Source organism: Aricia agestis, chromosome 9 (genome assembly GCF_905147365.1).
Source record: "Aricia agestis chromosome 9, ilAriAges1.1, whole genome shotgun sequence".
NCBI classification, from domain to species: Eukaryota; Metazoa; Arthropoda; class Insecta; order Lepidoptera; family Lycaenidae; genus Aricia; species Aricia agestis.
Genome location: NC_056414.1, coordinates 8168946 through 8195363, shown reverse-complemented (window position 1 = coordinate 8195363; position 26418 = coordinate 8168946). Strand labels below are relative to the sequence as shown.

Sequence of the window (26418 nt, the reverse complement as noted above, 5' to 3'; positions counted from 1 at the left end):
ATTGCAATTTTAGACTTTATTTTTTTGGTGCTAATTATATTTGTTCCCATATTTTTCTACCGCGCAGCGAATATAATATTATACGCCATGATTCCCTTGTTTCGTTTTTACTTCGGTCTTCATTTCTAGATTGTAACTTAAAATAAAATCTATTAAAAATACAACTAAATAAATAATTATACGCAAACTACATATTTTGCGCAAAAGCTCCATAATAGGGATTTTGACAAGGTAAGGGATTAGTAGATTTTTTAAATTAAAATAAAGATACAACGTTAAAAAATAAGTACAAACTACAAAACAGTGACGTCATAATTTCGTAGCATTGCTTTGTATCACTTTGTAACTTTGTATAGTGCATTTCGGGAAGGTTTATTTTATTAGATTTTTGAATTGTGATATCTTGGTAAGTTTTTAAGCTAATATAAAGAGTAATTCTTTCACCGATGTTTCTACCTTTGAATGGTCCTTTAATTATCAAGAAGAAAAAAAAGTTATCATGCCTATTATATTAAATTTTATAAAATCAGTAAGGCAACAGAGTTCTGATGGGGACACATGTGTTTGTAGCCTAAACTCTAAAGGACATTGGTCATTGTTGTAATGAATTGACATTAAAACGTGTCACCATGTTACGCTCGCTGATGATGACATTTACCATAGAAAGGCTAGGCTATAGGAAAATATAATGACCAGTGGAAATAATATGTAATGGCCATTGTTTTATCGTATCAAGGGGCTTTAAGAACCAACATTCATACTAATTAAAGGAGAAGTCAAAAATAATAAATATAAAAATAATAATTATTATATTAGAAGTCAAAAAGACTAACTATCAAGCAAATAATATTGCATAAAATATATAGGCAGTAAATATACAGGCAAACCGCCTATTTTATTTTTATAACATATTGTAAACTAATTTAATAACTAATTCTGAAATTAGATTAGGTAATTCTACAAAAATATATTTTAAATACCGAGATGGGAAATAAAATATCAAATTTCTTTAATAATATAATATAAAAAACAGAACTCTGTATATTCAAGAAAGAATCAAAAATGTTCAAAACGGCTCAAACTTCTTTTTTTGTCGACGTGGTTCAGTAAATCAGAGATCCATATTGACCACAACTTAAATTGGTGAAATCTTAGAATGGTAACAAATAAACATCTTGTTTTATATAATATTACAGCAAAGTAAAACTTGTACAAAATAATTATCTTCTACCGCCTCAAGTACATAAAAAAATCTACAATCCAACGCCTTCAAGTTGGGAAATGAATATAAATATTCTAGAATAAAAATGTTCAAGAAATTTCCTCATAGAACGCAATTTGAACTGAACAAACGAACTAGCTGGAACCCTTACACTCAGTTTAATTACTTCACAAAGAATGCGTCGCTCTCTCAATGAGGAGACAAAATTAACGTCCTCAAATATTTAATTTAAATTTCCTTCCCCGAAAACAAATGATAATGGCCTATCATGGACTTTTCGTTGGCCGTGTGAACATAAAAATACTTTTTGGGCGAGGGAGCCGAGTAATTCATTTGTTTTGTGTTTACTAAGTGCGGTGTAATGCGATTTTCTTTTGGACTATATCTTAGAGGAATTTAATCGGTTTTGTTTCGAGTTGCCGTCTAGAGTCAAGTTGCTGAAAAAAACTGTTGTACGATGCCGGGCATATCAACCATTTTGTGAATGTTTCTGATTCACCTGTGCTTAATACAAATACTTTATAGTAAGAGCCATATTTTGGACGGCAAGCTCAACCTTATAAATACATAATATGGTCTCTTAGCAACCAGATGAGAAATTACATTTTCGCTGTTTTACTCAAAATTTTCTATTTAACCTCAGTTTAAATAGAATTCATTGGTTTTACTTTGATTGGTATGCTAGGCTAATGTCAGTTGAAGATGTTGATGAAGTGCGCACAACAGCAGATAAATTGCTTCTGTTATTTTTCTATTCCATTCAAATAATCGACACAGACAACTACATTTTGCATCTAAAATAATAATTTAACTCTCAATTTTGTAGACTTAAGTTTAAAATTTGTTTAAATGCAAGAAAGCGCAGACTAATATTACCAATACGTATATATAAAATGAGAAGGGTTGAGCCATTTAAATTTCAACAAAAGCTATAAATATAGAGATAGTGGGCCCAATATGTGATACGGTATTATTTATTATGCCTGTGGCCTAGCTGAAATAGCGAAACCGAAGTCAAAATAGAGATGTAATAGAATTGTTAGTTAACAAATAATTTCATCCTCTGTAATGCCGTTTTGGGGACTATGTTATTAGTTAATTACTTTTAAACATGACAAACTATAAAAATTCTAATTATATCTAGGTAGGTGGTATTGATATTTATGCCAAGGTTTAGAATTTATGAGACTTAAGATCTTGTCGTTCTGTTCTATAAAATATTGTAGGCAACATGTAGTTCAACGTTCTGAAATGTATATATATATATACAATATATATATATATATATATATATATATATATATATATATATATATATATATATATATATATATATATATATATATATATATATATATATATATATATATATATATATATATATATATATATATATATATATATATATATATATATATATATATATATATATATATACATTTAATCTATTATAAGTACCCAGTACATACATTTTCAGTTCTTCAGCCCAACCCAGAGATTGAATTTCTGTATTATTATAATAATATCTAGATTATAGATAGATAGAATAATTAATTAAATGGATTTCAATATACTTCATTAAACATTTAAGATTGTAATAGAATATAATCAATATACTAATTTCTATTCTATTCTATTCTGTTAAGCATTTGTGTACCAACCCACAAAAATATTAATTAGTTGTTGAAAGATAACAAAGTTCATAAAATATATTACTACCCATATATTATATAGATATATACTAGTATAGTTATATTATAATAAGAAATATTGTTAGTAAAATAAAATAAAATTAAGATACTTACTCATAACACTTCGCATTGTTAACATAATATTGTAAAAATATATTACATATTAAGTATTTGTTCACAATTTTTAAGCAAACGCCTGCACAAGGTACTAAGTCTTAACTTACAATGTTTGTATATTAATTACTTAGTTTGCAAATAAAATCTTTGAATCTTTGAATATTTTGTTAAATTATTATAAATGCAGTCTTGTTCTTAATGATCTAAAGATCATAACTGCATTCATAACTCAGTAAGTATTTTTTTGTGTGATAGTACACAAATGCTTAACAGCGTCCAAATATTCTTTAGCTCGTTTCGGGTAAAAATAGAGCGTTCCGAACACAACTTAATACGGAATATGTAGGCAGACTGTCCAATCAGACGGATGTTTACATCGGTAGTGCCAATAACAGAATGCAAATACCTATTGGACAGTCAGGCTTCGAAAAACTTTTACACATATTGCACTAAAACCGAAAGTGGACACAGCCAATTCATGAATTTAGATCACTTAATTAAATGAGTGCTGACGGTTTAGTGCGAAGTATGTTCATGTAGTACCTATGCGTTAGTTGTTTGATTGCCCGAATTGAATTATTAACCAACTAATTGCTTCACGGAGTTTTACTAGTAGATTTTTTATATTATCTCATATCAAATTACTAGAATTTGTCTAATCGAACATTTTTACAACGATAAGTTTCTTAAGTCCTTTTCAGGGACTCAAAGTACTTTTTTTGAGTCGACAATTTACTATTCTTTCACCATAATCAGTTAATCGATTTGAAAGAGGCGGCAGACAAAAACTTAGTATATTTTGTGATATTAGTATAGCATGGAAACATGACGTTAGGCGTTCCGTGTGGTGTTTCTATAAGGTTTTTTAATTCTCCAGAAAAAAGTAAGAATTTCTGTAAATGTTTTATAAGTATTAAACGAACATAAAATTTAATTATGTATGTATATATAAAAGTTTCCATCCTTCGACTATTCTTTTGCTCGGTCTACATCCATTACAATAGATTTGTCTTTATTATCAAGTGACAAAGGACTTTCAATATGGACCTCGAGAAAAAAGGATGAAAGCGTTTATCTATTATTTAGAGATACCTTAAGCCCCAATTTTACCAACGTGTGTTAATATTAACAGCTTGTTAAATTAATGTCATGTCATCTCTTTCATTCGTAAAAAAATGGTAACATGATACTAATTCGAGCGTTAACAGTACTTGGTGAAATTGGGGCTAAAGAAACTAATGTTAAAACTTAATTGAGACATGACCGTATTTATTAAATTATAATATTTTCTAGTAGATACAATAATCAGTATTTAAAATATTATGTTTCATTTGACATACATAAACAATACCTAAGTCATCATTATATTAATTCATGAAGCCCTAAGAGGCCGCATCCGGCCGCGATAACAATAGATAAGCTATTGTGTCTCGTTATTCCACGATCGATGGGTAAGTGAACGAAAAACTTTGTAACCCTTTTTACGAAAAATGGGGAAACGTAGACCATAAAATTTTGCACAGTTATCTCCTAATGTGTGTGTTGTAGTGTGTGTAATGTTTTATATTTGTTAAAAAATGCATGATAAATGAATCTTAGCTCTATTCACTCCTTCACCATAATTATAAAGCAAAATTTCAATCACGTTTCCACATTTTTCGTCAAAAGGGATCCAAAGTTTTTCGATCGCGTATTAATACAATAGACACTAAAAAGCCTCTGTTTCGAAAAGGATGTTTGTAATCAGAGAATCATAAAGTAGTAGAGGAAACCGAAACATGATATATCACAGAGGAAGTCAAAGGCGTAATAAAATCCGCAACTCGTTTTAAAAATCAACTTCATAATAATATTTTATCGACAAAGAGACGGGACATTGAGAAGTTATGATGATTGAAAGCCGTATTAAAAATATAAAATGGAATTTACAAAACAATGACGGATATTTCGTCGCAGTGGAATAATTATTTTACCAAACTGCATACCTATTTTGTTATTAAAATTAAATCATAAAGAAGAATTAAGTTTATCCAGAATATTTTAATTGCTTATGTATTTGGGTTAAATGATCACCTAATGATTATTGTCTTAATATATTTTGTGGTTCTGCTATCAAAATCTGTTCTTATGTCAATGGAGTAAATTGTCATGGACTGAATTCTTAGGGTCAATTCAGACCGTAACGCGACGAGGCGAAGCGAGGCGCGGCGCGGCATACATTTGTATGGATTTGACAGATTTCAATTGCGTGAGACCTCTTGCGAATCTGTCAAATCCATATAATTTCAGACATGCATCTACGCGTCACGTTGCGGTCTGAATCAACCCTTTTACTATGCTTATAGTAACCTTGTTCTAGGGTAATTCGCATAGAAACTAGAACTTTTCAGAAAAGTATGCAACTCAAATAGAAAAAGTTAGCTTTGAATTATCTGTCTGCTTTTTATTTACGTTGCTCGCCGCATTCAGTACTCCGAGTTTTGTGGATAAACTATTTGAAACGAAGTTACAACGAAAAAATGATATTACAGAAATATTAGGCGGACTAAAAGCTTACAAATTGTTGCTATATCTGGCTTTACTGTGTTGTATTATATTTGGCTATTTTTAATTGCTCGGTATCTAATATTTATTATCACTGCTACTGCTACTTAAATAAAATATGTGTTTATTACTTCTTCATCCTTAAAGTCAATTCAGACCGCAACGCGACGAGGCGGGACGAGGCGCGGCGCGGCATAAATTTGTATGGATTTGACAGATTTCAATTGCGCGGGACTTCTTGCGAATCTGTCAAAACCATATAATATTAGAAATGCATCTACGCGTCGCGTTCTGAATTGACTCTTTAATCGGCAGAACCGATTTACATGAAAATTGATAAAGAGATACTTTGAAAGACAGGAAAGGACATAGGATATATTTTTTTATTGAAAAATGTACAGTTCACGCGCGATTAATGAATTACTTCAGAACGCAGTTGCAGGCGTTATCTAGTATCACATTATAGTGTTAGTTTTTAAAGAGCCTATACTATCTTACTGCTAGGCACAGGCATCTCCTAAGGTCTACCGTTTGTGCGACCATCGCATGCCAGCCTGACTTGTAGGCATCCAGTGTTATTATAGACTTGCAATCTATACTTAATTTTAAAAATGCGAAAATGTGTCTATCTGTTACATTTTTTACCGCTGATTTTGCTGAAATTTGTTGTGGAGATACTTTGAGTCCCGGGAAAGGAAATAGGATAATTTCTATCCCGGAAAATGTACGGTCCCTGCTCAAAAAACGAGTTTTGGCGCATCGGAGTTCCGGGCGTCATCAATAACCATTTCTGTTTAATTCAGGTAGCCACATCCACAATGCAAGCCCAAACCGTCAAACTTGGTGAATGGGGATCTGATAAGACTAATTCATCGGAGTGCCGGACTATCTGTCAAGAATCTAATTGTTGTACTGAACCATGGAGCTATTGTCGATTGAAAATGTAGCAATCTGTTCATGAATTATTGTAGTTATTTATATTAAGTTAAACAAAGAAACGTTTTAGTAGGTTCCCGTTCTTACCCTTTTGGGTACGGAACCCTAAAATAAAGAAGTTGAGATAAAAGCAATTTAGGATTAAAGTAATAATTAAAACCGACTTCCAAGGTAAAAACAATAATAACATCCTTGTAATATGAACTAAAAAGTATTAAATAATTTTTCCTATTTATTAGTGCCTTTTTCCGAATTCGGCTAAACCTCAACTATTTCTGTACTCAATCTTCATAATTTTGAAGTCGGTACCAGACAGCTGAATCTTTAGTTCTCTGACAGAATATTTGAAACTTTTGGAACTGGCACCGACTTCAAAATTATGAAGATTGAGTTACAGAAATAGTTGAGGTTTAGCCGAATTCGGAAAAAGGCACTAATAAATAGGAAAAATTATTTAATACTTTTTAAATATTTTTTCCTATTTATTAGTAAAGGTTGAATTTGTTAATTATGTTCAATTTTGTGGTACTTGAAATATTATGTATTTTGAAACAACATTTACAAGTATATTTTTTTGTATTAAAATCGCTTTGAAATGCCAAATAAATAAGGACATAACGTGATGAATGATTATATTTTATGGTGTTGTGTGTATATTGTATCCATATACAACCATGTGAGTTGTGACATTGGTGACCCTGACATGGTAGTGATGATGATGATGATGGTGAATGTAATTTGCATAGTAGCATATGCTTTCAGTTCTTAAAACAACGCCTAAGCCCCCAAACTTGTATCTATAAGGAATCCGGAGTTCTCTTAGTATCTTCGGAACCATAGTATACCTTGGTGCAAAATCTTGCGTTTTGGTAGCATTTGCTTAGGATGCTTCTCATAAGACCAAAATCACCATATGTTTTCATATAAATTTTGAGGAGTTCCCTCGATTACTCATGGATCCCATCATCAGATCACCACTTTTGTGAAAATGGGACCAAATTGGAGTGAAACCTAATATAACAAAACAAAAATTTTAGAGACTTTTAGAGTAGTGGTCGAACATACAAAAAAAATATATCCACAGCCGAATATATAACCTCCTCGTTTTTTGGAAGTCGGTTGAAAATGTTATGTTCTTTCAGCTTAAAATAATTTTTTGTTAAGCCAAAAACTATTATAAATTGCGTATAATAATATGTAGGTTTGAGGTTAAAATTAAACAATGTTTTATTATAAAACTAGCTGTTACCCGCGACTTCGTCCGCGTCAACAACATGTAAAATACATAGGTAAAAAATAAAAAAGGAAAAAATATGTCCTCCTCCTTTTTTGAAAGTCGGTTAAAAAGTAGCCTAAGTTACTCCTTATTACATCAGCCAATAAAAGTCCCGTGAAAATCGGTCCAGCCACTTCGGAGATTAGCCGGAACAAACAGACAGAAATACAGACAGACAAAAATTCTAAAAATTGTTATTTTGGTGTAAGTACCGTCTAAATATTCATATGCATGTAGTAAAAAACGGTTATTTTGATATTACAAACAGACACTCCAATTTTACTTATATAATAATATTTTTTATATATTTTAGCATCTGTTACAATGTGTAGTTATAATATGACCTAGGAGTACAATACAATTGTATAATATGAACTTACGAAGACAATAAATAACAGACTTTACACATATTGTATAACTTTGGCGCCTGCACTAGGCTGAGCCTGTCCTGCAGATCACCAATATATTTTCCTTCTTTTAGACATATAGTTTAGTTAAGATTTAAATTTAAAAAACAGGTTAATATTTGAAAAATAAATAAAAGAGCCTCTGGCTACTCATTAAAGATTTTAAATTTTAAGTGCGCGCTGTGTGTGTGTGTGTGTGTGTGTGTGTGTGTGTTGTCTATCTATATATCTCTCGTAGCAATAGTTATTTTTCTTGATAATCTAGAGTTAGTTAGTTTTTTTTTGTACAGATAAATACAAAAAAAATAGTAAAAAAATAAGTAACTTTGAGGTGGGTCACTCTTTTTGACTACCTACCAACATTTAGGGAACGAAAAATAGATATTTCCTAATTTTCAGACCTACCCAATAAGCACACAAAATATTGATCAAAATGGCTCATACGACAACATCGCTACACAATAATTTTATAATACACAAGATTCAGTATTTTTTGCCAAATAATATCCAAACCAATTCAATATACCATCAGTGGACGACTAAAATTATTCGTCCGCACAGTCGCACTCCGATAAATTATACACCAAACTTCAGCACGACTTCAAACAACTTAGCTCCAATTGATAGTGAACATCATTGAGATTCGAGTCGCGGCGCTGAGATGATACGTGATAACACGAAAATCTCCCAATTGCTTACGTGCACGAGATGTAGGGCCTCAGCTAAGTCCCTTATAAATTAGACTATCGCCCGAGTTGCTTTTTGCTTATTGATAATATCGAAGGTGTGTAGATTTTATCACTAAATTGGACCGCCTACTGAATACGCAAGCGTTTAAGGATCTGGGTTATCTTGTTTAATTTAGTACTAGGCTCGTGATACCTTAAGTATTTAGTGTAAAACGCGTTTGAGATAAGAATAGAGTGAATTAAGTTTAGGGCTTAGAATAAATTTGTGTAACATGAATTTAGTACAATTTAGATGCTTGTGATTTTTTTTTTATAGTTTTGGTACAGAGAAAAAAGGAGGCATCGTCAAAAAAAGTGATACTTTGCTCCAGTCCTTTCTAATAAGCTCTGAGTACGGCATCCCATAAAAACTACCGTTATCCTCATTAATAGCTATACTAATTTAAGTGATATAATCTGAGAATTATTAATTTCACTCGACTGTAAAAGTTGTAAGTACTTACAGTGTACATGCAGCATGATCCGTTTGCTGACAGAAGGCGGGACGCCGTTGGCGGCGATGCAAAGATACGCGCCCATCTCAGAACGGGTCACCTTCGTCAGGTTCACCACCTCTCCCTCCAGGGAGAGCACTGGGAAAGAAAACAAAGTTGAATGTAACCTGTAACTTTTTGTGGGAGAGTGAAAGAAGAAGAACATGTACTATTGGAGAAGTTGATTCCTAGGCAGTTGGCGGACCTAATTCATTTAGTCGGACTATATCAACTTAATGGAAATCGTCATATTCTGTCATCCGGATTTGACAAAACGCGACCAAAATATGTAGGTCCGCAATCTGCCTATTAATCAACTTCTCTGATAGTACAATATACAGGGTGAATTTTTTATCTTGTACCGCAAGTTTGTTTCTTTCGTTACTTTACATAAAAAACTAGGCCTTTGCATCGGTTGTGGATGATTTATACAGTATTTTCAGAGCGAAATAACCACTCCTCAAATACTGTAGTGTCTGGGACAGGGCTTAAATGTCCGTATGGTTGCCCAAGCACTTACGACTTTCTCGCAACATAGTCTCTATGGGTACATTTATGCCTGAAATAAAGACCTTTTATTTTATTATTTATTTATAGTCGGCCTAGTCTAGAGGAAAGAACTATTCAATACGTCTGGGAACAACTATGTGCGGGTTTCCTCACGATGTTTTCCTTCACCGTATGAGCGTCCGTACTATGAACTTGAGATCAGAAAATGTCTCATTGGTACACGCCTCCACCCGGGATCGAACCTGTACCCTCTACGAGTGCAAACTATTAGGCCACGGACGCTAATAGCTCGTTAGTAGTTAACTACTAACTACTTCACATAATGTGTTCAATATTAGCATAGAATGGTGAATTACTTTTTTTTTTAATCAATTGGTGCAATTCATAATTAACTCAAGATACTTTTTGTAATTAGATAAAAAATGTTCTGTTACATTCAACTTGAGATTTCTGTCGTTTGATCCTTTTCGAAAGCTTAAAATTCTGATCTCATCAAATACCCATGTTCAGAACGTACGCAATTTTTTGCATTCACTTTCATGGCCCTTGTTTTGCATTTTTCCCTAATATTTTGACGCAACGGGTCCATGAAAATTGCCCTACAAACACAAATCAACGCTGCCAAGAAAGCGATAACGTATGATTAATTTCAAGACGTTTTGAACAGGCGTTAATAAATTGTTCCGACCGAAGCGGGCTGAGCCGCGGACGTAATTTTAATACACCCAGATTAAGGTGAACGGGTAGTCTTCATCATTACGTTTTAGTTTCAAAGGGTTAATCATGATTGTTATAGGGTCTCTACTCTACCCTATAACAATCATAATTAACCCTTTGAAACTACTGTAAAAATTAACTTAACTGTAAAAACTATAGGACTTCTTTGATACTATATTGAATACACATTATCTATCATGTGTATTCAATGTAGTATTAAAGAAGTCCTACAGTTTTTACATAGTAAACTATTACGTTTTTCAATTTACTTCGGTATCGAAAAGGTTAAAATCCACTCATAATTTTTAATATTTAAACCGATTCAGTTAACCGAATTTCCAGTAAAATATTGGAAGTAATAAATTTTAAGTAGTGTACTTTTGGACAGCGCAAATTAAATTTTCTTTATTATAAATGTTTGCCAAACTTAGTTGGGTTTACTTTACATTTCACAGCGGAGTCTTAAGAAAACACTTCTAAACGCCAAAGTAGACTGTCTTCGATAAACAAGCGAAAGCGGTTAGGAGACGGTGTTTTCCTGACACCTCACTCAAATGGTGCCCGAGTACATTTACAGGCATTATTCAAACAAGAGGATAAAAAGCAGAAGCAATATTTTTCGAAGGAACCGAAGGGAGTAATGGTTTAAAGTGTAGAGCTCTTGGTCGACCGGCATAACACGCTTCGTTAGCAAACAATGCCGAACAACGACGCCGTGGAGTCGCCTTAGTTTTTTATTAACAAATTTAAAAAAAAAACAAAGGCAACGCACCTGCAGCTCTTCTGATGTTGCGAGTGTCCATGGGTGACGGTAGTTGCTTACCATCAGGTGACCCGTTTGCTCGTTTGCCCCCTTATTTAATAAAAAATAAATAAATAAATTTGGAGGCAATACTTGTAAAGTTTGGGGATATTATAGTTTATTTATATGATGGCGTTGCTAAAGTCAATTTCATGTTTGACCGTTTTTCACAATGACAGATTTACAAAAAATCCTTTTACGATTATTATTTTTGCCATTTTCCACAGTATTACATTAAAAAAGATAATATATTCTGAAAGCTTACATCTTTCCAAAAAAATGTTATGCTGTACTTATTTTCAAAAATTATTGTGCTCCTGATTCCCAACTTTTAATTTAAGACACCCATAACTTGGTACCAAAGACAATCTAGCTAGAATACTTCACGAATTCATTTCTTTCGTAAAATAAATTAAAGTAAAATGAAAAAATTCCTCGACTCCACGCCATCTTTGCGCTGTCTTCGCGGCGGGTCGTTGAATAAACTTGGCCTGTCGATGTGTCATAAGTCAAGTGACAGTTAAGGCTCTCGGACTCCGAGTGGGGCGAGAAAATGTTTGCTGAAATTTTCATCTTTTCATTAAAGAACATTTGAATTTAATCTTTTAATTAAAATACTTTTAGATATACTATCTTTTTGAACATTCGGAGACTTTGTGTTACAATTAAACAGAAGAATGATAACGGGTACTTAATTGAAGTTGTAAAATATATGGATTTATGTGTGCCAATGTTTATAATTTTAACATGAAAACTTATCGTGTAAATATTCCAACAAAATTACGAACAGCCAAAATATAATGACACTTAATTCGAGCGGTAAAGGGCTACATAATGTAAAAGGGATGAGATAAGTTAACCACAGCCCTCCAGCCACTCTAATGTAATAGATTTTAAATTCCGAAGTGTGTTACTCACCGCGATACCTTGAGAGAGCCCTAGGGGAAAATGGAAAACCAACATTTTCGCATCGATCCGTTTATTAAGTTCGAACTTTAATTAAAAGTTAAGTGATCGTTATTGTTGTGATAAGTACTCACAGATAGTAAAGTACTTTGAAATGCCTTTTTCATTTTAATGTATTTTAATGAAGGATTTAATAGATTTTAATAATACTATCGTAGATTAAAATCCGTTTAGAATTTACGGACATTATTTGTTAAAAAGTATTTTATTACGCATGTAACCTTTATTTTCAAAATTCTAGAATATACAGAAAACACTTCCTGTTATTATCAGGTATTGATAAAATCGAAATAAAAATTTGGGTCAGGTCAAATATTTTTAAAATCGTGTAAAGCAAAGTATCAAATGAATTCCATTTAACAAAAAGCGAGAGGTCAATGGGGATTTTTCCCATGCATTATATTTGGTCCTTGGAAAAACATTTTGGTACGACGGTAGTCATTTATTTTTTTAAATACAAGAATGTATGCAAATATCCATTTATGAAAGCTTTTAGATGATAGCTTTGAAATAAAAAAATATAACAGAAACACGCGTTGAGTATTAGGTCAGGTACCTTATATTAAGTATTTATACTGACTCGAATCATTATATAGCTATATTATTATAATAATAAAAAATTGATTGATTTTAAAATTTGAAAGTACTGCCTTATGCACATTCAATATAATAAAAAGACAAACATGTACAATAAGAACACAAAATAGGATCCAAACAATGATATTTTGTGAAAGTCTGTTTGTCATTCTGCATGTTTGTACGCGCAAATATGTAACAGAATTTTTTATACGTGCACAAAATAATAATTAAACTTAAAGTATTAATTTTACTTTAAAATTAAGACGACCATAAACTATAAGGAAAAAAAGAATATAAGTAAAGTGAATAAAAAAAAAACAATTAAAGCCTTGCCGCTCTGCGTGACGCGTGCATGCCGGCAGTTAATTTATTTTAATCGCTTCGATACATTACATTTAAATGTTTCGCTCTTGTACGTCACCTTATCTTTAAATTCCATGAAATCGAAGTCAAAACTGATTTATGTTCGCAAGTTACGAAGTCGGTAACAAATTGGAAAGTGCTGTGGGTTGAAAAACTATATTTGTCGTGTCCGACACCCTCAAACTTTCCTTATTGGAATATTCCAGAAAACATTGTTTTAAGTAATGGATAGCCTGTATTGTTCCGCCCAGATTTATGGAGGTAACTTGTAACGGCTTCTTTAATTAGACTTCTTCACTCAAATTGATGATTGTTCTTGACGTTAGTTAATTTGAATTCGGTAAGTACAGGTTTCACTTGGTACTTTGTTAAATAATGATTAACTTACTGAATACTTAGAAGTTTTCCGTTCAAACATCATCATCGTTTGAGGAAGTGAAGTGACGTGGTGTGAAGCGTCCATAGATAAAAAAAATGTTTCGAAATAAATAAATTGTTAACAGCGTGTTCATGGCCCACAAAATATTTAACGTGTATGTGTTCTCAGAACTCTAATGTCATTCTTTAGGCCAGTAAAATTCACTTATTTAGCAAATAGAAAATCTTTTCAATAGCGTTTTCGATTGGTTTAATAGATATCCTCCTCAACTAACCACCTAACTCAGAAACTGGGCTTGTACCACGAAACCGTTTTGAGACTGACACATTAGAACGAGAATGCCGCATCCTACTGTAACAAACGTAAAATGACGTTGTTAGAGCAGTACGCAGCATTCTCGTTCGATTGTTTGAGTCTCAAAATGGTTTCGTAGTAGGCCTACAGCTGAGCATGAATTGTTTGTTATTTTATAAGCAACCGTTTAAACGAATCGTTTAATAAAAGGGGGAAAGCCTTTATTTTAAATAGATGTGGCCCGCAACTCCGTTGTCGTTCGTTTATCGCGTAGGTGAAAAATATCCTATGTCCTTTTCCGTGACTTAAAGAATGTCCATACCAAATTTCAGCAAAATCGGTCCAGCATCTTTGCCGTGAAAGGGTAACAGACATACACGCTTTGGCCTATATAATATTAGTCTGGATATCGTCATAAATCAATATTTATAACGATATTTAAAATACATAATCGAACAATATTCCATTCTTAAAACGTCGGCATAAAAACCATTCGAATGGTGATCCGAATTGTATGTAGTCATTAATAGTTGTTTAATGAATTGACGGACGGCAGTAGGGTTGAAGACCTGCCGATTAATCACCCTGTCAGTGCAGTTTCCAATTGCCAGTCGTCACGAATTCCCTTAAGTAACTATAATTACAATCCCCGGAGCCAAGCGTATCACTTGTTCTATATAGGTCACGATTTTTCTAGAAATAAACTTTGAATTGAGAATTTCTAGGAATAAAAATGTAGTCATTAATTTGTGGACTTTGGTTGTAATCTCGTTCGTTATTAATAAATTATAATGACAGGTTTTGTATAGATTTAGATTTTTAGGGTTCCGTACCCAAAGGGTAAAAACGGGACCCTATTACTGAGACTTCGATGTTTGCCTGTCCATCTGTCTGTCTCCAGGGTGTATCTCAAGAACGGTGATAGCTAAGCGCTTTCACAGATTATGTATTTCTGCTGCCGCTATAACAACAAATACTAAAAATAAAATAAATCGAATATTTAAGCGGGGCTCTCATACAACAAACGTCATTTTTTTGCTATTTTTGCCGTATATCAATAATGGGTACATGAAGGCACTTGAAATATTCACAAAATACTAAATAGTACTAATTGTACTTTAATAATCAATTATAAAAATAAAATAAATATTTAAGGGGGTCCCATACAAAAATCACAATTTTTGGGCTATTTTTGCTCTATAACGGTACGGAACACTTCGTTCGCGAGTCCGACTCGCACTTGGCCGATTTTTATTGTTGTTTAATTATCTGTAAATTGTAATATTAATATTGTTGCAGATTACGCCACACGATGCAGAATCTTCGCCCATGCGTAAGCGCAGTATCAAGTAAAACATTTCAACTTTCTATATCTTACCCATTAATAAGGGTTATAAGTTTTAATATCTTTGTCTGTATGTTCACAAACATGTCAAAAGCGACCCAATGAATTTTAGTGCAGTGTACCTACATACAGTACAGTAGGTACATACAGTAGGTACTCTGTAGGAATATTTAGGTGAAAGGTATCTATTATAAGATTTTCGTGAAACTATTACAATTCACATAACACTCAATAAAGACATGTAGGTTGTAGTTAGGTAATAATTATTCTGAGAAGTAATCCGGGATTAGAAGGGTCGGTGTGGACGTACCGGCTCCCAAGCGGTCTGATTTACCGCCAGCTTTCAATACTGAATATTTTATTGAGTGATTTATTCTCTGCATTTCTTAAAGTTTCGATCAAGTTCGGTACAAAATTACTGTGATTTCTACTGCAGTGATACTATGGTTTTAATTTAACCACGTGGCGAGTCACAAATATTAATATTTAATTCATCAAGCCCCATACGGTGACCGGTGACCGGTGACCGGTGACACAATAGAAATTCTATTGTGTCTCGTTTTTCCACGATCGAAGGGTTAATAAGGACTGTCGTGAGATACTGACAGCACCGATGCTACACTTGTTCAATGTGTGTATTGATAAGGCGGAGTTACCCGACCGATGGAAGTTGACGAGGGTAGTACCGGTGCCCAAGGTTAAACTAGCTTCAGTGGCTAGTGATTATAGACCTGTGGCAGTGTTATGTTCTCCTGCTAAGGTCTTTGAATCGGCTATTAACAGTAGTATATATCCACAAATAAGTGCCTTGTTATCCGACGCACAGCACGGATTCCGTCCTGGGCGACGGACAACTGGGAACTTACTAGATTTAATGTCAACTATTGTACCTGAAGTGGATGCCGGACATCAGGTGGACGTCGTCTATCTCGATTTCCAAAAAGCGTTTGATACAGTAGATAACGATGTACTTTTAGTTAAATTGGCCATTGTCGGCTGTTCCCCGCACACGCTACAGTTATTTGCATCATAACAATTAACGATTTACCGAATGTTGTAGATAAATTAAAAAGATTATTATTTGCAGATGATTTTAAACTGATTCCAGTTATTAAAAAACATAGATCATATACTATTACAAAAGGAAAAAGATAAGGTATTGCAATGGAGTTCCAAAAATAAACTATATTTTAATGTGACTAAGTGTTCTGTGCTGTCGTTCACGCGCGCCCGAAACCCTAGTCATCAATACGTCATGGACGGGACGCCGCTGCAGAGGGTCACTGAGGTTAGGGACTTAGGAGTGCATTTTACCTCTGACGTAAACTTCAGCAAGCACGACACTACTGTGTGTAAGAAAGTGTACCGAAACTTGGGGCTGGTGTTACGTATGACAAATAAATTTACCAACATGGGAGCAGTAAGAACATTATATGAAGCTTTAGTAAAGAGTCACTTGGAGTGCAATTCGGTTATATGGTCGCCACATGAAACGAAATATAAATTAATGATAGAGCGGATACAAAATAAATTTATCAGGTACTTGTACTCGAGACTACACGGTGTTTACCCTGGGTATCCGTTGTTGTATCCGTCCTTATTTCTACTGGGTATGACGGGCTATTACAAACTCGAAGTACGTAGGGAGGTTGCACTCGCTACTTACTTGTTTAAGTTACTTAGAGGTAAGATAAATAATCCTGCAGTTCTGGAAGCAGTCATTGTGTTGTGTGTCCCGGATGGGTATGCGCAGCGCCGGCGCCGGCCACCTCTGTTGCTGGTGCCTTGTGCGCGCACCAATTTACTGCAACGAGCGCCGCTAACACGTGCGCTACGAGCGCTCAACACGTTGTCTTTAAAAATAGACTTATTTTCTTGTTCACTGAGTGAATTCACAAGAGCTGCATTTTGTCTTCTGACATAGTGTAAAATGTATATTATATTAATTATAAATAGAGTTCCTAATTATACTTATTGTGCTATTAGCGGTAAGTTGTAATTAAATTTGTGTTGTAATGTTTATGTTCCTATAAATATCTTCTGTATTGGGTTATCCTGTAATAGTAGATAAGTTTATTTAATAAATAAATAAATAAAATAAAAAGAATATCAAAAGGAAGGGCAAAAAGTCTTCATCTATTAGATACAATACATATTACTTAACCTAGGAGCCTTTTGCTAATATTTTAATGTCATAATATAAAAATATTCGACACATAAGACAGTTCCAATACTTCTATTAATATTAAGACAAATGACTGCATGAAAGTCATAATGTAGCTACTCAAGATATAGCTTGTGTAAGTTACCCACTGTGTATTTATTATTAAAGGCTAAGGGCCTGTTTCACCACTTCCTGATAAGGCTTTCCACCAATTAACTTTACAGATCAAGTATGGAGAATATGTCAAAAAAGTTGTGAACAGCCCATTAGGCGCTATATCAGAAAGGGAAACAGACCCTTAATGAGGTTCAAAGTTTCTTATAAGTATTTTTATAAATTCATTAAACTCTCACCTTTGGTCTTCCCCTGTGGTCCTCCTCTCGATATGATGTCACCACCATCTTCTCTTCTCCACACGATCTTCGGCGGGGGATACCCTCTGGCTTTACATACTAGTTTCGCCGAGCCACCTTCTGGTACCATCATGTCACCAGACGTCTCCTCGTAAACGATGTCTGGTGGGATCACTACTTCTAAGAAGGCAGTCTGTGAAGGAAAACAACTTTTAGTAACCCTATAATGCGACATAATTTTAGAAACACCCATTAAAAGTGGGTCTTTTTAATCTTTTTTGTAGGTGCTAACAAAATGTGTTAATACTTTTTAATATGATCGCAATAGTTAGCACTGGATTGAATAATAATTAGTAGAATACAATAATTATTTTTATCATCGCTATAAATGATAGCGATGATAAAAATAACCGACTGAAGTAAAATCAAGAGAATGAGTGATTGTAGCAGCGCTATTTTTCTAAATTTAATAAAAGAATCTTATCTAGCCATAAATATTATATTACTACTACTACATAGCCTATAAATATTATATTTGAAAAGACATATTTTGTTATTATAATTACTTATTTCGTTTAGAAATCAATCAATGTCATTTAAAAAACAAGATAAATTATATCTTTTTTTCTTTGTTCCAAGTATTTCAGAATTATGAATAAGATGGAACTAAAAGGATTGTTACGATAACCGATATCGTGAAACACTAATAAAGCCAATTACCATCACAATGAATGTAAATTCCAATAACCAATAAGTCTACAAAGTATATTTGAAAACAATAAAAGCAACGCGAGAACAAAAAAATTCCTCAATAAGACGATTAAGTTATTAAAACACAATCGGATTATGCTTTTGCGTTCCAATCATGCTTAAGTTGTAGTTTTTATGATGCAGGAAATGCAATAATAGGAAAAACATACCTTTTTCCTTTCTTCTTCCCTACTATCTATGAGGGCGGGATGATAAGTAACTAGCCTAACTAGGCTTGTTTAACCACTTTCTGATAAAGTGCCAAATAGGCCATTCACAACTTTTTTGACAGATTCTTCATACTATATCTGTCAAGTTAATTGGTGGATAGCCTATTCGTCACTTATCAGGAAGCCCTAATACTTCTACACTTAACTTTCCGTGATAAAATTAATTTTATTTTTCGATATAGTCTCTGTGAACTTCTATGCACTTACTCAATCTTAGTTCTAAAGCAGTAATGCCTTCTTTAAAATTATTTTTTCAAGGCCACTCCTTTACAGCGGCTGTGACTTCATCATTAATTGTGGCAAATTTCTGTCGGCCCAAAAAAGTTTTGAGCTTAAAGAATAAATAGCTAAGTCTGATGGGCTAGTCATACTTTAATTCATTGATTTTCTTTAATTCTTTTTTGATTCGCGGCAGTAACGGGCCGGTAACTTTTTCATATTTAATTCCTCACTTAGGATATGTTGTATCCGTCCTTTTGAGATACCTAGAGTCTCTGCTATTTCAGATAACTTCAATCGTCGGTCTGCTAAAACCATAAGGCTTTTTACAGACGAACGGCACGTGTCGGCGGCAGTCGATGGCAGCCGACGGTAGCCGTTGACAGTTTATGACGCATGCGTGCATGCATAATTTTACTAAAAACAATAAAAAATGCAAAACATTGTTAAATCCGCTGTGAAATATCAACTTTTTTAAGATCGCTAGCTTGACTTTTTAGGGCCATATCACACCTGCGCCGTACGGGCGGCAGACATTACTGTGACTGTTACTGGACAAAGTTCATTTCCTGGTGATGGATGAATGTCGTGACATGATAATCATAAACTAACTACGTCTTCAATTATTATAAAACACTGTCATGCTTATAAAGTATCACAGTCACTGCCTTGATCTATTTTACATAAAAAAAAGTTACTCAATTACTAGATTAGCTAATACCAAAATGTCTCGTCCGCAAATCACCAGTCTAACAAGACCTTCATTCAATTCCATACCTGCATTTTCATAGGGTCCGTATTGACTTGGCACATATACTGCCCTCTGTCTTCTCGCTTCACGCCGCGTATGTTGAGGGTCCACGTATTGTAGTCGTTGTGTGTGACGCTCAGCCGCGCATTGTTCGTGATAACATGCTCGTGTATCGCTAGGATCGCCTTTGTGTCGGCTTTGATCCATGCCACCTGTGGTATCAATTACATTATAGCCTCTTTGGTTAAGTAAATGGAATGCTAGATTCAGCGTTATTGTAAAATATTCTTTGGGATGACAGCTTAAATAAATTGGGGCAAACTAAGAAGAATTTTCTAAAATTTACAGTCTTTTATTATAAAAATGATTCGTATAGTTCACGGCATATATTACTTTGATGATGATTGATGATGATCTGATATACTTTTAACATCATCACCAATATTGAACTTGTACACTGTTGGCTAAAGTTATACTCAATAATAAGAAGATATTATAGCCTAAGTCCTCTTTGCTCATTTCTTAGAACATGTTACTGCTTACTCTTTAGACCTTTTTAATTCCTAAATTAAAAAACTCGAGATAAGTGTAGTAAGTTCTCAGGTAAGTAGCTTTTTCCACAGCTCTTAAGCAAAAACCCGTGTAAGGAAGTCTAATTACAAGTAAATAGATCCTAGAGCCCAACACTATCTTGTTGGGAGCGCTCACAAAATGCTCACGGAATTTTTAATTACATTTTCGCCTGGCGAAGCCGCGGAGAGCGGCCTCGTACCCGTTTTACCAAAAGCGACGACAGCGCAATAGAAGCTAATTTCCTGCATAGCGCGTAACAAAAAAGCCCGAATAAATACAAAATATTACTCCCCAGAAAATTCTCAACTTCAAATTTTACTCCATTTAACTGTTTACTAAATGTCGTGTAAAATTCGCTTCGCCTTTTAAATATCTGGGTTTGGGTGACTGCAGTTTTAATAGTCGCTGGAGTAATGAAAATATGTACTACCAGTGTCGACTATGAGAAAGTTTATTCTCTGTGCTATATTGCTCATACTAAGCGCATGTTTCTCTCTAAGCCTTTTGGGTGGGTTGCGTTTATTACTGTTGCCTGAAATAGTGCCACTGAAGTATTTTAATAAGACCCTTAATTATTATCTACTTAAGTTTAACTTATTCTAAAATTACCAGTGCAGGTGCAAGAAGTGTTGACAGGGGTAACTATTACTAGAGAAACTACATAATATTAACACTGTGCTTGTGCAGTATAACACTAATTGGTGCACTGTATTAGGTGCCTAATGATTTACTACACTTAAAATAAAATACACTTCTCTTAAACATACAAAACATAATATATTAATTTACATTTTTGGATGTAAGAATAGGGACCTTAAATAATAATTTACCAATCACTAGAGTAATGCTGCAAAAGTATTTAAAAATTTTTGTTAACTCACCGTTATTAAATATTTTTAAGGTTCCTATTTTGGGGCAAATTATTTTATCATTGTAGTATTTATTTTAACATCCATGAGATCCATAAGATAGAGATGACACATGTTGGTCTAAATAAAATATAAAATAAATAAAATTTTATTTCATAACATAATATTGTGGTACATTTATAATAGGAAATTTAATAAAAATAAACCAGAAAATACGTTAAATAAATAAAAGTATAATATTTTTATTACTTACGATAATATTTACCAAAATGTACTCATCCATGCCAGCGGTGCATATCGGAGATGTGTATTCGATTAAATTTTACGATTTTTCGTGTGTTATGTAACAAAAAAATAAAAGAGAATATTGATCTCGAAAATATCTCACATGGTATGTGTGTAAAACATAGATATTGATTGCAAAGTCTTTATTATTTTTTAAAGATTTTAAACTATATAATTATTATAATTGCTACAAATGTATCTTCTGAATTCTGATTAAATGCGACTCCTTTCTTTCAAACTCAAAGTAAAATTTATGTACAAAGAAAAATGTGTAAAGCATATTGTACAAAGATTTGTACAGAATTTTTAAAGGTCACATTTTAGATTCCGTAAGCGAGCCAATGTAAACGACTCTTTCATCCAGTCCTCTTTCAGAATGATTTAATTACATTAATTAAATATGTTCTCAAAATTTGCATGGTATAAAATATCCACCTCGCTCTTCGTATGCGATAAAATGTATCGAATACTTGCTCGTACTATATAGATTAAGTGTGGGGACATGAGACTCGAAATGATTGAACGGGGACTAAGAGGGTTTGTTCTGGCTTTATTTTAATTTTCTAAAGTGTCTTTCGCAAGATCTCTTTGACTAAATAGGATAGTCTCATAGAGGATTTGTGGCTTAGCTCATTAGCTCTTGAGTGCACGATAAAAAAAAAAACTTAGTGTTGGAATATTAGGTGCGGTTGTTTTCATGCATTTTGTATACCTATAAGTTCTATATTGTGCATTGTGCATACTAACTTATTAAACCAAGAATATAAATAAAAACACAGTAATATGCGCTTATTTTTTGTATAAACTGTAATTATATTCTTGGCTACTAATATTCATATTTAATATTTTCTATGTATGTGCAATAGTGTTCGGTGCATCGTCGACACTAGACTACTGTGAACAATTTAGACAGATAGAGAGAAAGAGAAATACTATGAAGTGAAGTGAGTAGAAGTGCAAAGGTAGTGTGCTAAAGTGTGCAGGAAGTGTAGAAGTAGGTGCAACTCTATTGCCTCGTTGTTTCAGATCTATAATTGAAAACAGTAAGGTAATAAAGCTCTATTTTTTATTATGGCTATTGTTATTTTTAAAATAGGCTCAATATGAAATATTTACTTAAAGATTTATTTGAATAAGTTTAAAACACGACTACTAATTTGAGAGGATCCTTTTGATAGTTAATTTTTACTCATCATTAGAGCGGTTCTTCATCGGCTATGGATTAGTTTAATCCATCGCACACAAACTGGTATGAACTAATTAAATATAAGTTTTTTTAAAGAAACCAGTTCACATTACTTCATTTGCGAGCGACCAAAAAGATCCATAGTTAACGACCACCAAAAGATAAGTCAAAATTGACTATACACATTCATAGTATCTTACGATCATAACTTTCAATCCTTTGAATAATTGTGAGACAATTATAGATCTGACGAGGGGTGCTCTTCTAAACCTGGTATATTGTAGAGTAATGATACACACCCTGGCCGTGGCGGAGTCGCCACTCACCCTGTAACCCCCGAGGTTATTAACTACGCAGGTGAAGGTCGCGTCGCGGCCCTGGGCTATGGTCACGTTCTCCAGGGGATACAGGAAATCCGGCTCCAGACCTAAAGCTGGAAAAAACAAAGTTTTTAATCGATTTCCTATAAAAAAGAGGTGTCGGCTATGGGTATGTAGTTGAGATGTAATTGTGCTTAAATAAAAATTTGATGTTTATTTATTTTTATTTAACAGTTTATTGCACACAAAAACATTTAACAAATTATACATAATAAGAAAAAAAGACACAAAAAGTACTGCTTATCTCTAAAGAAATTTCTTCCAGCAACCCTAAGAAGAGAAATTTGATCACAAACAACAGATAGGGCGTGCAAAAACAATGTACATTTTAGTGGCTAAAAATCATATTTTTCGGGGATACAAAGTATCTCCATAATATTGAATTAATTGAGTCTTTAGTATGTAGGGGAAATAAGCAAGATTTTTTTTATTTTATTTACTGATTGACATTCCAATTTTCTGTTTGACATTGTAAACTAGTGGTGCAAATAGTAAGAGATATAAATTATATTATTGGCTGATAATAGTTATTGTAGGTATATATTTAAAAGTAATGCGATTCATTTTTTGGAATTTTCATCATAAACAAAACTATTATCGTCGTACTACCAATACTCTAAAAATGTAACCTCTATACGCCATGCGCCTTTTCAAACTGTCAATTTAGGTGCGACTACTGGAATAGGTTTAGAAATACACAGTTTCACAATGTTGCCGGTTCTATTCCCGTTGGTCAGACTGGTGAGTTTCCTTTTAACAATACAAGATGTAACGGTTTTCGTAAGAATTTAGAAATAACCTAAAATTGTTGGTTCTTACTATACCATATTATGCCAGTACTACTAAATCATTAGAAGATCTTACAGAGTTCGTTTTTATATATTTAAAACGAAGTAAGATCTTTTAATGATTAGTGGACAGTACAAAATGAGTATTATTGTTGTTATTCTTAAGAACTTTGTATTAATAATTTTTACATTCTGTGTAAAAGCATTTATTAGCAATATAAAATATTAGAAGAAAATTTAAGTAGCAATACGCGGAATTGGACAAAAATGTTATATTTTATCAGTTAAAACATGTTTCTTGATAGTTTCATTTTCAAATAGTTTTTCATTTCTGCAAATAAATTACATTTATTAAGTTACATATAATAATATAAGTTATTTCCTATGTTATTTTTGTTTTAATGTGGCATAACAGTAGGTGATATAAATTCACTAATAAACCTATACTGCAACCTACTGCTACACTAATAAACCTATACAGCAACCTACTGCTACACTAATAAACCTATAATACTACCTAACCGGCTTAAGAGGAGTCCACGCCGTCCTTTTTTCCATACAAACGTTGTCCCCTGTTTCCTCACTGGATAATGCTAGTAGAGTTACAATTTTTTTCCTGAATGTCCCTGTGTTTTCTTTTTTTTTTCATATTTAATTATTAAATAAGATATAAACGTTCAAAAACCCAAAAAATGGCCAAATATTCCGCTGTGTTCAAACATCCAGGAACATAGAAACACAGCTCAAGCCTTTCTTTAATCTTTAATGAAAAAAATACTTAAATCGGTTAAGTTTTGGAGAAGGAATCAGGGGACAAAGAATCGTTGATTTTCTGCAGTTGTCTCTATTGCGTTCTGCGGTATAGGCTTAAGGTAAGCTATAGATATTACACGTACTTTTTTTTCATTTCTCTAGCCTCTTAAGGAATAGTCCAAATATTATTTCCGCATTAGAAAGTCCAACTTCGCTGAAAAAACTGGTTATGGTTTCTACGCCTGTTACTTCGGCGTAGGCGCTAGCGCTACACCTGTCACTTCGCCGTAGGTGCTACGAATAGTGCTACGGTGCGGTGCGGCGTAGGTGCTACACCTGTCATTTCGCCGTAGACGTGCTACGAATAGTGCTACGGTGCGGCGCGGCGTAGGCGCTACACCTGTCATTTCGCCGTAGACGTGCTACGAATAGTGCTACGGTGCGGCACGGCGTAGGCGCTACACCTGTCATTTCGCCGTAGACGTGCTACGAATAGTGCTACAGTGCGGCGCGGCGTAGGCGCTACACCTGTCACTTCACCGTGGACGTGCTACGAATAGTGCTACGTCGCGGCGCGGCGTAGGCGCTACACCTGTCATTTCGCCGTAGACGTGCTACGAATAGTGCTACGGTGCGGCGCGGCGTAGGCGCTACACCTGTCACTTCGCCGTAGACGTGTTACGAATAGTGCTATGGCGCGGCGCGGCGTAGGCGCTACACCTGTCAAAGTCGTAACAGTGTGAGCGATTCTCGCGTATCACCGACGTCGAGCCGAATAAGTTCGCGAACTTAAAACCGGCGTGCTTTAAGTTCTTACGTCTATCAGGCCTTTAACTTGACACTTCGCCGTAGGTGCTACGAATAGTGCTACGGCGCGGCGCGGCGTAGGCGATACACCTGTCACTTCGCCGTAGGTGCTACGGATAGCGCTACGGTGTAGGCCCTACGGCTAATAATTATTACATCATATTACGCTCTTGTCTATAATTTTTCATTATTTTTTCATTAAATGCGACATTTTTTGCTATTTTATATAAATAATAATAATATTATTGTTTATATAAAATAGCAAAAAATGTCGCATTTAATGAAAAAATAATGAAAAACGATTAATATATTATATTAAATAATAAAACTCATGTAAACAACCCAAAACAGTAAAATACCTTCAAAACTTTATTTAACTTCATTAAAAAAACAAACAAACATTAATTATAATTGGAAACGTTTGAGGTCGGCTCCAATAAACCAAAAGCCATGTTAACGAACAACGCGGCCATACATCTGATTTTAAACATGTCTTTACATTAAAGTTAAACGAAATGAGGATAATTGGTTTTCCGCTGAATCAAGTAATCAACCGGATCTAGTAATTTGTTTTAATATCATTAATGTTGTTTTAAAATATTTTAATGTCAGATATTTAATGGATTATATCATAATTTATATTATTGATACGCGAGCGAAAAACTTCGGATCACTTTTGACGAAAAATGCGGAAACGTAGGTGATTGAAATTTTGCACAGTTATAGTTTATATGGTGAAGGAGTGCATCGAGCTAATATTATTTTGAAATTATGCTTTTATCATACATTTTTTTAACAAATAAAACATAACACACACTACAACACACACACACTAGGAGATTTTCATTGACAAGCCTATACACACGAATCGTACTCTTTTATTTATGGTTGAAGTCTGTTGTCAAGTTGAAAAAAGATTTAGTTTTTTTGTTGAATCATA

General features: G+C 33.7%; 1 protein-coding gene across 2 annotated transcripts in view; it reads right to left on the bottom strand.

The window, feature by feature from the left end:
• The window catches only part of LOC121730588 (lachesin), a 92727-nt gene that overhangs the window by 22505 nt on the left and 43804 nt on the right, over window positions 1–26418 (bottom strand). Inside the window, exons 3-6 of one of the 2 annotated variants that reach the window (XM_042119697.1) lie at window positions 23050–23183; window positions 19864–20049; window positions 17888–18080; window positions 9386–9514 (exon numbers count right to left, since the gene is read on the bottom strand). In XM_042119697.1, coding sequence (XP_041975631.1) covers window positions 9386–9514; window positions 17888–18080; window positions 19864–20049; window positions 23050–23183 — 642 coding nt within the window. The remainder of the gene's footprint in view (window positions 1–9385; window positions 9515–17887; window positions 18081–19863; window positions 20050–23049; window positions 23184–26418) is intronic. The other variant, XM_042119698.1, reaches the window with a different exon arrangement.